Source organism: Pyrgilauda ruficollis, unplaced genomic scaffold, assembly GCF_017590135.1.
Source record: "Pyrgilauda ruficollis isolate IOZ18807 unplaced genomic scaffold, ASM1759013v1 scaffold14, whole genome shotgun sequence".
NCBI classification, from domain to species: Eukaryota; Metazoa; Chordata; class Aves; order Passeriformes; family Passeridae; genus Pyrgilauda; species Pyrgilauda ruficollis.
The window spans coordinates 6,000,745-6,013,420 of NW_024512543.1; the positions used below are offsets into that span (position 1 = coordinate 6,000,745).

At 38.5% G+C, this 12,676-nt stretch overlaps 1 protein-coding gene across 5 annotated transcripts in view; it reads right to left on the reverse strand.

Moving 5' to 3' along the window:
• Window positions 1-12,676, reverse strand: part of DPF3 (double PHD fingers 3) — a 154,286-nt gene that overhangs the window by 13,863 nt on the left and 127,747 nt on the right. For 2 of the 5 annotated variants that reach the window (XM_041459919.1, XM_041459918.1), the window contains one exon: window positions 11,376-11,682. The exons of the other annotated variants lie outside the window; for them this stretch is intronic. In XM_041459919.1, coding sequence (XP_041315853.1) covers window positions 11,486-11,682 — 197 coding nt within the window. In that variant the 3' untranslated portion in view covers window positions 11,376-11,485. Of the gene's footprint in view, window positions 1-11,375; window positions 11,683-12,676 lie in introns of those variants that run through there. 5 annotated transcript variants of the gene reach the window in all.

Sequence of the window (12,676 nt, forward strand, 5' to 3'; positions counted from 1 at the left end):
ATGGCTGTGGATGCCCTTAGGAAATTCATCTCTGTTCTTTCAGCTCACCAAGTACTTGTAAAATCTCACCCTTAATGGAAGTCAGGAAAGGGTCTTGGAGAGGAAGTTAATGAAGAGGCTGCAAGGGAAATGAAGTCCCCTAAACCAGGGAGGGTCCTTTTCTCCATATGAAGGAATACACAATTCTAGACCATTTGCATGCTTGAACAGTAGGACAGCAAATTCAACCTAGAGAGTTTGTGGCCGGTTAAAAACTATCCTGAGCCCCTAGGCTGATGGATGCACTCGGATTCATATTATTCATCATAATATTCATATATATTCATCAATATAGAAAGCTCTGAGAAGTCCTGGAACCTTCTCTTTAGTAATCCAAAATCCAGACATTCCAGCAATGGATGAGACTTCTGACTCAGAATTCACTGTACTGTAAAACAAGTTGTTGAGCCCAGGGAAAGGGCTGAAAGACTTTAGTGTTGTTTAACATATTTAAGCCACTCCCAGCAGAGCACTGATGTGAAGCAGCTATGTTTTGTACAGGGGAAAATTAATTTTTCCAACATAGACTTAAAACCATTCCATGCAAACTCTATTGCACAAAGTGCTACATGAATTTAAAAGCTGTGTCACACTGGTTAACAATAAAATAAAAATACCCCTTTAGTGACAGGATGGCTTTCCACTATTTCCCATCCAATGACTTCCCATCACCTTGGGGAGTTTGCCTCAATACTGATTCCTGAAATCATCATATGAAGAATTTAATGGCTGTTGGCTACAGAAAGAAATACAAAATAGCAAGCTAAGTCTGCAGCGATGTTTGACAAAACTATATCCAGTATTACTTCAAATCTCTATTCTGTTTCAAAGGAGGCTGTATCAAAAAATTTGGTCATCTACATTCACTTCCTGTAGTCCACAATGAAGTTACTGTCATGAGGACACTTAACAGCAAAGACTGAAGAAATGTAATAGGAAGAGGCTTCAGTCCAAATAAAAAATTACTCTTAACACCTATGCAAACCTAGATATAAACTAGGTATTACTGAGAATTGGTTGTGGAAGATGATCAGCACTGAGAAATTAAACCCCACTCCAAAAAATCCCAAACCACTCAGTCTGAAGACATTGAAGGGAGGCTATGTCTGTTTCTACTCAAGAGGTACCATCCCTCAGCTAAGTTGCCAAACAAAAAAAATTTAAAAAAAATAAAGTACCTTCTGCAAGCTCTCCCAGGCAGGCAGCAGAGGTTCCAAGAGCTTCTGCCCACTGCCCAGCTTCAGTGTTTAAACCATGTTGCCTTTTCCTTAGCAGTGCCATGGCTGGCTTGTAGATCATTTGAAGTTACCACAGCTGCCTCAGGCAACATTAAGCAAACCTGTTCCTAATTATGGATGGCAACATTAGCCACAACACCGTGCTCCAGAAAACTGTGCTTTCATGAAGGTAAATGCCATCCTTCTCCCACCATGGTTCAGCCCCCCATAGAATCATGCAGAGTTACAGGCTGCAAAGACAAAACATCATGAAATGACAGATGTGATAGTAGAAGTTTCTAATACGCTCTGCAAAAGCATTTGGCAGACAATGTAGTTAGGTCTTCAAAATATTCTGGTGAGGTGCCACAGATGGATGGCTCTCATATTATGTCATTAAAATCAAAGTTAGGGCTTAACTGTGGCAAAAATCCAGCTTTAGTGCAGCAAACAATACAATCTTTATACAACAATTTCCAAGGGATAATGGAGGTCTTAAAAACATCAAGCCACAATTTGGACACACCCAGCCCAGTAGTCATTGCTTATGTGCTCTGCTATGCATGCCTTATGTAGTTGAGGTCTTACTCATTCATCTTCAACACCAGGGATGGGATGGGGTACAGAGAGGTCTATGCCATTGCTAATGAGAATTAAAAGCTTGGGTTTAGAGAGAAAGTGTTATGGGTTTTCTTTATCATCCATGGGCTGATGGATTTAAATACAAGTAGGGCTCACAAATCCAAGATGCAAATTTAATCAGATTTTTTTTTTTTCTGATTGCAGGGAAAAATTTGGAATAAATCTTAAACCAGTGCAATATTTTAGTTCAGGCCAAAGCAAATTAGTTGATGCTGTTTTCACTCCACCCAGAGAAAACAGGATTCCAGCCTTCAGACTTGCTGGCCTTCAGCTCAGTCTCAGTCCAGGGAAACACAGCTTTGGGGGCACCCATTAACTGCTGCAGTGCTGAAAGACACTTTTAGTCCCTCCTGCTGCCATCCCTCAGTCTCACTGGCAAGAGCCATTCTCCAAACAGGAAAAGAAGATCTATTTATGTCAGCATAAATCTGTCCAGGGGCTTATCTGTTCAGATAATTTCTGCAAAACTAAATTTTTTCTTTAACATTTCTAATTCCATGCCTGTGGCTTTAAAAAAATAGAAAGAAAATGAGAAAAGAAAAGGGCACAAAAATATTCAAAGTAATAAGACTTATGTAGAGACATTCCTTGGAATCTGACAGCCTATAACAAGAGCTCTGCTGTGGTGGGAAGGATCCCATTCATCTAAACCAGGTGCTGACAGACATCCATAAAGGCCAATTTCAACATACATGTTCACTCCTGGCTATCTTAGGAAAAATGTCTCACTCTGCACTGTGCATCATCACACTGAGGACAATGAAAATGGCAATGGATGTTAGAATGGGAGATGACAGTGCACTGATGCCACAAGCCCTTCCTTCCTTCCTTCCTTCCTTCCTTCCTTCCTTCCTTCCTTCCTTCCTTCCGACACACAGATGTTAAGAGTCAGGCGGGTAAGAGTCCATCTGTATAACAGAGCTTTATAAAAAATAATACATTAGGGAAGAGGTGACACACAGAGTTTCCTAAAAAGATAGCATCTAATCTAAAACAGTATTTCCTCTTTCTCTTTTCATTCTATACAGCCACATCATTAATCTAATACATGTAAGGGGAAAAGGAAGGTTCATGCCAGCACTGTGAAATGCAAAGGGAACCACAGCTTCCAGTTTCTCCAGTGGTTGGACTGGAAACTGCACAGGCAGGGGCAGGACTCCTTAAAGCAATGTCACTAAAATCTACACAAACAGTTATCATATAGCTTAGACTCCACCTGTGACTTCAGACTACCTTAATGCAACTCTACTAATCTCATGAAGAAGGCTGTTAAAATACAAACACATTTAGGAAGATCCTCTATTACCACCAAATGATAGAAAACACTCTTATAATGACTCCTATACAGAAAGACTTTTTTATTTCCTGCCTACCTTCACTATAGCAAGAAACAGGACCATTTTCTGCAGTCCAATGAATGCAGAAGAGAAAGTAAAAGAGAAAAATTAAGATAATTCTTGGTTAATGTAATGATTCATTAGGAAATACAAAACAAAATCCAGGGACAAAAGTCATCATTTACAAAATGGAAAAGGGAAACAAAACCAATAGAGGAGGAAGTTTTATTTTAAGCTTCAATGAGAGTATTATAAACAATGGAGAGCTTAGAAAAGTAAATGTACATATATGTTACTCAACAATGTCTTTTTAAAAGAAGATTATTTGCACTAAAAAAGATGTTGTGGAATTGCTTTGGGAAAGTAATATTTACAGAGGAATATACAGTAGGGATGCTAGAAGCAGAATTTTTATTTGGAAGGAATATTACACAAACTGAACACAGACCCTACAGTTTTCAAATCTTCATTACAGTTGTGCGTCTTATATTTTGATGAAATGAATTATTTTTTTTCCTCTAGAGGCAGTTCTCCACTGCATGTTTAGAAACCAACAACATGAGAAAAGCAAACCCATCCTGCTAAAGAGTCCAATTAGGACACAAATTGTCATTTAATTCAGTTTGAGCAGGACAACCTTACATGGTTATTTTTGACTTTATGTTTTAATCTGGGAAGAAGTGGGAGAAGGGAAAGGGAGAAGAGTAAAAAATCTGCTGCTACTGACACATGGAAACGTCTCAGTGAGGTGAGTTTGCATTCTAGATGTGCAGGAAACACAAGACAGTATCAGGTTTTCTGTCAGCTTCACCTAGTCAGCATGCAATTTTGTAGACATTGTTTTTTCATTCTGAAAGACAAGGTAAGCCACATTAATAAAACTACTTTTTTTCTGCCTAAACCCTGAGGGTCAATCCCAATAATTGTTGGTGTGCTTTGCCCTCAGTTTGCTTCTCCTCTGTAACAGGCATGCCAGACAGAGCCAAGTCCAGTACTCTTCTCCTAGGACACGAGGCTATCCTGCATCCCTACTAGATTGCATCACACATGACACTGAGCAGACCTGTGCTATCCACTGCAAGCAGATCTGGTGGCCAACAAAACCCTCCTTTTTCACTGGGAAAATGCCTAACGATTCAGAATTTGGGATGTGACCATCCCTCCCTGCTGCCACACAGGACAACTTAGGATTGCAGCTGTGGGAACTCATATTTTTCTCCTGCATAGTAATCCCTGTTGCTTATTGCAGACGTGTGGTTGCACCTGTATGCTTTTCAAAGTCCACTACCACTTCAGAAAGGGCTGAAATACACAAGTTTCTACACATGACATCACCCTTGACAGCAAGATCCATGCCAAGAGCACCTAACATTTAGATACTTCCCTTAATAACCAACTCACAATCAGCTGTGGAATTACCAAAGCAAAAAATAATGCAAAAAATGATCAGAGTTGTTTTCAATTCTTAAAGCCCTCTCTCAGCAGAAGTATTTCACAGAGTTGCTCAAGAGCAAACCTCTTTCACCATGCAGAAGAGACACATCAATCCTACTGGGAGAAGACAGTCCTTTGAAACGGACACTAAATCTGGTAACAAAAAAATTCAACCACTGAGCCTGGTCTTCACTACTCCAACAGTTTTTGTGCCTAACACAGTACGGCAAAGTAGGTTTTAAGCATCTAACAGGATAATATTATTAAAGAGAAAATAAACCAGAACAATCTTCACTTACCACATCCAATTTTCAAAAAACAAAGATACCCAGCACATGTATGAATGGCTTCTTTAAAGTAAGAGAGAGAGCAGAGTTGACCTTTATTTTCATTATTTTAAAAAAGTTTTTTCCTTAAAGTAAATATTCAGTCTTTATTTTACAGTAAGTGCTTTTTAAAATTTCATGTCTTCACAAAATTGCATTTAAAATTTGAAGTAAAATGTATTTCAAACAAAAATACTGTGCAACTTCAGCACTTTTTTCTTAAATATCAAAATAAATAAAATAGTTGTCTTTTTCAGTTTGTTTGTTTTTCAGTCAGTTCTACTGTAGATCAATTCCAGTCTGACCTGGGTTTATACACACACTTAAAAGAAAGTGAAATCAAGACTTCAAAAAACTTCTTTGTATTGCACCAGCTTAGGGCATCCCCAGAACTTCTCTCAAAAGTTGGCAGCTAACTTCCCATAGTCCACACTCCTGTGCCAGATGGAACTCAGGTACAGAAGACTCAGGGCAAGGAAAGAAGTATCAAAGCATCCTGGCTTCTCTCGGTCTTCTTCTGAAATGTTTTGCTTGAAGGCTGCTGGAATCCACAAGGGCAGGGCTGACTGCAGAGGGAAAGGCAATACAAAGTAAAACTAAACAAACTCAAGCAGACAAAAAAAGCATGTGTTCAGAAAAAAAAATCAGAAACAGCACAAACCAAACTTCCAACATTGCTTGCATTCTAGTTCCTTGAAAATATAGTTCAACAGACTCAGTTTCAACTGACTGTGGAAGCCATAAATGAACACAAAGAAAACAAATAGGATTTTAAAAAGCATATTGAAAAGTAAGGCACTGCACACTGTCAATATTTCTTATTGGGAACATTATTAAATAACCTTCATCATTCAGCTTAGATAGCTGTCTCCTCAGTAGAGGTTAAGACCTTTGCTGAAGAAATCCTGCTCTAATTACCTTCCTCTATTACTAATTATTTGTAGGGAGCCACAAGCATATACAGCATGGCTGTATATGCCATGTATATGCCAAAGACATTTTCAGAAGTCTAAACGATACACATGGGGTGGCAGTAATGCAACAGCCTCTGGAAAGAATGAAAGATTGCTTTTTTCATTGCAATTGTTCCATGAATCAACTAAGTTACATACTGCTAAGATCCTGAGCGGGATTAGATAGCAAATAAAATAATTTCTTTATTTTCACAAAATGCAAGTGCCTCTTCCCATAGCTTCCCACATCTGTCATATCAGTTCTAGACTAAATGAAGGTCCAAAATCTTAGGATAAGAATAAAAGAATAAGTCAAAGATATGAACTGGCAGCATCCACTTAACAGAGCTATCCGGCCTGGAAATCCCAAGAGCTGTGTTTTGTCCTAAATGTTATTGCCACTTGCCTTCTCTGAAATTGGCAACTTAGCATTCATAGAAATACAGGCAGGGACATCAAAATAGTTCTGACTCAATTTCAGTATTGTATGGTATTTATACAAGTTGGGGGTTTTTTCAACACTGGTAGCTATATGGCAAAGAGAACAAAGATTGGTAGGGTTTATTGTAATGGCTTAGTCAGCAAAAACTCATCCCAGCTGAACTCCCGCACTGAGAGGTTTGTCAAAACAACCCCATGTGAGCATGAACTCATGCATGTGCCTCATACTTTACTTATAGCTACAAATTTCATATAAATAAGAAAAAAAAATGGGTGTTAATTGGAAACATCTACATAATATAGCAGCACAAAACACACTGGGCATATTTTGCAGTTTTTATAATAAGACGACTCCCAGTGGGGTCAATACAATGTTTGTTTGAGAATTTGATTCAGTAAAACTGTTTGCCATGGGGAAGAGGCAAATTGCATGAAGAGCCAGGCTTTGAAAAATCCATAGTTTTTTGGTATTTGAACTATTATTTTAGGGCCTACCTCAAAATATCATTGCAAGAATTAACCAAAGAAAGGCAAAGCAGGCAAGAGAGAACACAGTGGTGCCCCATCACTGTCCAGACTCTGACTCTCTGGGTGCAGTTCTTGTTTCCTCCATGCATCAGCAGGCAGCAAACTGAGTCTGTCTTCAATCAAGAGCCTAAGCTAAGGTCTGTAACATGGCAAACTGGAACTCAAAATGAATAACTAATGTAAAAGCTCAAAGGCAAAACAATGCGGGGAGGGGACTCTAATAACACATTCTGCTGAAACAAATGGCCATCTCAGAGCTTGTCTACACCATACCAGCAAGCGTATTAACAGAGAGGTTTCACTCAATAAAAGCAATAGCTAAGAAAGCCCAGTGGTAATCCTTCTGAAGTCAGAAGTAAAGTTCTTTCTGGCCCTTGCTTTAGCAGCCTAGGCTCATCATTTATGACCTTACCACATACATACCATGTTATTCCAAGCACCATTACATATTCAAGAAATAAATATACAGCCCACAAAACTGGGGGGTGTCTAGGTGAAGGGAAGAGATGCAAAGTGAAGCAAGTCAGATTTCAGTTCCATTCCTCTTCTACCATGCCTGTTTCTCCTTTTACTTTTTAACGTCAGAATCCTGTACTTGCTTAAAAATTTCTCAATGTATATCATGCTTGAAATTTTATACTGTTTTTGTGGAAGAGCTGAGGTCTGTCCCTGCTAAAATTTCAACTAATTAAATGCCTCAAAAGGGAATAGGCTAAGAATCAGTGCCCACTCCATCTAGCCTTTCTTGTCCCTTATCAGCTGCTTAAGCAGCACGCCACTTCCTTTATTCTCCTGCTCCCATCTGTGAATCAGAGTTAGCAGAGGACAACTTCAGAAACTATGTGTGTTTTCTAAGATCCTTCAGTATGGAGCAGTGGAAAGGTGCCTGAGGAGTCAGCTTGTATGATTTAACACAGAAAAGTCTGCATTGACAGCCTGAAATGAAACACCCCTTTGTTCACGTTTCACATTGGGGTTGTCTTGTTTTGGTATGTGGTTTATTGGGAACATGTGTTTCAGGAGACCCTTTAGAAAGCCTTGTGCCAACCTTCCTGTAATAAGAAGGACATCTCTGGAGGAGAACTGGAATAGCCAGGGTTGTGATTAGTTGAAGGGCTACAACTTTGAAGAATTTATGAAGAACAGAAAGTTTCATCGAACTGCTGAAATCACTGGGGAGTAAAAAGCATCACAATTCATTCTGATTTCAAAGAAAATGTTTAGTTACAAAACAGAACTCACATTGCAAACTTTTTTAATGCTCCCTAGTTTGGTTTGGGACCTATGTGCCCTTTTAAGATACAATTGATACTGTGCAGTTCTCTCATTTCTGAGTTGGTTATGCTAGTGTCAGCGTACTTTCTTTTCTTTTTTTTTTAATTGCACTTATGAAACATTCTCCTATATATTTTCTGCCTCATTAACATCTTCCCCTCATGAGAGGGTCTTGTGTAGCAGCCCCTTTGCTTTGCTTTCACCTTCCTTCAACTCAGGAACTACCAACCTTCTTTCCTTGTTCCCAGCCTTCACTCCAGCACTACATATGCTGAGAATATTTTCTTTCTATATTAGCACTCCATGCCATATTCACCATTAACTCTACTTTACAACCTAGCTTAAACAAGTACTTTTTTAGCTACCAACTTACATCCTAATTTCCTTGCTATGATCAATTCCTTCCTATGGTCAGCACCACACTGTTCAACCTGCTGGACTAAACTCATGTTGCTTATCTCAATCTCATAAGGCATCTTGAGGAATCCAAGAACTACTATCACTACATAAAAGTGAATTAATTTTATCTTACTTGGTCTTTTAAGACTATATTGAATGAGTGAGCATCTATATGCACATTAATGAGATAGATAACTGTGAGGATATTTTCTACGCTATCTGTAATAAATGTCAGCTAGCAATTTTTATGCACTTCATGAGCTGTTGTGGCTTCTTTCTGAGAGTACTGTGCTACCCAGTTGTAGCACACCCACAAAGATGGGTGGTTTGGTTGCAAAAGGATTAAGACTGTATGCATTGTTATAGTAACTGCATTTGTGAAACTAATTCAAGACTTAATGAGTTATGGGCATCTGATTATTGTTTGTATTCCAAAAGAGCCCACAATGCATTAGGCATGGTTCACAAAAGACAATGTTAAGGACTCCACTTGGAAAAACTCCATTTAGAGTATGCCTGTTCTGCAGTGATGGGAGTTCTTCAGAAAGATGTACTTGGATAGGTTTCAGCTACCTAATTCAGGTGCTGCAAGAACTGAGCTTTAGTAAATACAGAAGAGTACCAAAACATTATCTATTTATCTTGCAATATTTCAGAGAAAAAAAGGACTGGTTGTGGAAGAAATGAATGTTTTTCAGTTAAAGTACACCTCTCATTGACAGCATTATGTCAAAATATAATTGATTTGACACTTGACTGATTATAATAAATCAGGAGTAACACAATAGCAACAGAAAGGAATTATCAAAATGGGGAAATCTTAAACAAGGCTCTCCCCCGGCAAGTGTGCATGGCTCTGGCATGCACTGTCCTTTGATGTACATATACAGACGTATTTGTAATGTTTTCTAACAGCATCTGAAGGCAGATTATTAATGTAATCTAGATATCAGTTAGCTTATATTCTGGATTTATGCCTGTATACCTAAAAGCAGAATTTGGCCACTGCTCATTCCATGTCTAAAGAGAACAATAAAAATTCAAGAGACTGAATTGTTTCTCTTTTTTCTACAAGGTTGGAAGGTGGGGGAGGGCATTGAAATTGCTCTCACAGACAGACTATTCTAGCAAAGAAGCAGAAAAAATGGAGTCCATTTGGTCTGGCTTGTTTCCATTGTACATATCCAAATTCCTTATTGCAAGGCTAAGACTTTTACTCTGATATCAATAACACACACCTACAGTTTAAGGATTAGGCACTATCCAGAGAAATGTCTCTTTTGCCTTTGCTCTAAATCAGGTCATGATTTCACCCTGTTTGCATTATGTCCATCAGTAAAAATAGATTTTTACAACTTAACCTTGCCCCTGCTCCAGGGAGATTTTTGCCTGCACTGGGACAGCAAAACATAACTACACACTGACTCCTTTTGCATCACTTCTGACTGTACGCAAGTCTGGATCCTGCTCTCACAAACTTCCATTAGTTTCACCGGGGCATGAATGTGGCACATACATATAATACAATTTAATTCATGGGACTTTCTGCTACAACAAAGCTCAGTCAGGGGTCTGCTGAAAAGCCAGGGCAAGAAATTGCACAATTGAGTGAAAGATATTTCAGCTCAGACATACCTTTCAAATCTTGCTGCATGTTTCCTCCTTTCTGGGAAAGTCGCTGGGAAGGGAGTCACTCTCTTCTCCATTGCCCTCGGAACTTTAATTAGTATTGCTTTGGTTTATTTCAAAAGAAGCCATTAAAAAGCAAATAAAGTGTCTCGTGAGACACTACAGAGAGAAAAAACAGGGCAACACAGGAAAAAATGCTGTGAATTGAAATTTAAAAATGGAAAGAAAAGTACAGGTGAGGTATTTTTCCATGTCATTTCTTCCAGGATTCTGCTTCTCGTTTTGTTTTTTCTGTGATGTCTATGACTTGCCATTCATATGCCATCCCTATGCTTGGAAATTGCTGTCCATCAAGTGAAGGGTGAAGGAAAAGCAAAAAAAAGTGGAACGGTGTGGGGAAGACATGAAGGGATGCACAGAGGAGATTTACTGAGTGTAAAGGTGTCCAAAGGAGATGGAAATGTGTTCCCCAAGGCCATGGTCTTCAATGGTGCCGCTTGTATTTTCAGGCTGTAGCGTAGCAGATGTGTGAGAAGAGCCAGACTTCACATGCTACAGTAAGTGCAAAATCTCAAGACGCAGATGCCATCACATCAAGGGTTTCCTTATCCCCTGATAGAGTCCGCCCACAGTGGTTCTCTAGTAACAGTTCTATTATCAAGTAGACATCCATTGCTTTTTTGTTGTTTTTTTTTCTATTTTTTTTATTTAAAAAGTAGTTTTTCTAATAATACATAGAATATATAAATAATAATAATAATTAAAAAAAACTATTTGGGTTTACTTTCTGTTCTCCAACCCATCTGTATTTTTTGTGGTTTGCTGATATATATATATTAAAAGACAAGAAAATCAACTCTGCTCACTATTAAAAAAAATATTAAATCCACTTTTTATGTTTCTAAAGAGAAAGAGAAGGAGGGGAGGTGTGATAAAACCAAATAAAAATGAAAAAAAAAAAAGAGAAAGAAAAAAACAAAACAGGAAAATCAAAAACCTTCTGTCTCTTCAAAGTAGTTGTCAAGAGTTTTGAATGCTTGTGCTTTCAGTGTACACCCCACAGGGAAAACATAAAAAACAAACAAACAAACAAACCAAAAAAATAAAAAAAAACCAAAAAAAAGCCAAAAAAAAAAAAAAAGGAGGAGGGAAAAAACCAACTAACCAAAAACCCAAGAGGACCTAAAATTAGAAAAATGAAAAATGTAATCATAATCTTAGTAGTGAAAAGGACAGCTCAGAGTTTCTGTGTCTTTTTAGTTATTTTAGCAGCCGCCCTTTTTGTCTGCAGAGGGAGACCTGCCACCACAGCCACCTCCTCGGCTCAAGAGAGGCTCTTCTGCATCGTCCTCGTCAAAGCCATGAAAGGTCGAGGTGTCGCTTTCTGACGTGGAACCGAACAAGTCCTCCGTAGTGCGTGCTGGCGCTGCTTCGTCCCTCCTGCCTTCTCTTCCCAAATGAGCTGACATGTATGATGAATATATCAGCACATGGGTTAAGCAACAGGCATCATCATCATCATCATTTTTTTCATCATTTTCATTATCATTAAGCAAGTCAGACTATCAAGCTCATAGGTGTGTGCTTGTATGCGCCCGCGCACCCCAACAACACAGCATAGGTAGAACTGCAGTAAGAAAAACAACAAAGGATCAGTTTCTCTTTCCAAGAAAAAATCTACAAACACCACAGGTGCCCATAGCTACAGCAGCGAAAGGGTTAATCATGTTTTCCGCTCTTCAAAAGACAGTAAAATATTTCCTCATGATTACTTAGATCAATTTTAAATATTTTTAGACCGTGTAAGTAATGAGACACTGTTAGCTCTAAGCACAACGGCATCAACAGTCACAAATTTTCTGCTATGGAAATGTAAGCCACTAGATAAGCCTGATCAACCTCAGGACTACTTTTTATCCCTGTTCTTCACCTGATGCTAAAGAACCTCCTCTGTAGACAAAATTAAATACATTTTGAAGACTAAGTGAAAGTAACCTAAACCAACACTTTAATACAAATTTCATGGCACATCCTTCAAAAATAAAGAAAACCCCATATATACAGGTCAACAACTAAAACAACAGAGAAGTAACCCATCTTGGGAAACACTGGAAAGTTCAAATTTGTGTGAGTCAATCCAACTTTCAAGATGGAACAGGAAATTCTCCACACAATACCAATAATGGCAACAACAACCATAAGAAGACTCCTAAAAAGAGAAGTCATATACTGAAATCTGTGAAATTGAGGTTTGTTTTCTCTCCCAGACAAACTTTTTCTGTGATTAATAGTATGACCTTCAAATTCCCTCTTTAGGGATGGTAGAGAAAAAGATATCTCTTGTGCCCCAGCAAAATTGAAGTGTGAGATTTTAGGGAACAGCTATTTTGTTATTCACAAACAGTAGCAACCAACTGTTGGGTCCCTGCTCCAGCTACATGAAGCAGCCACATAAC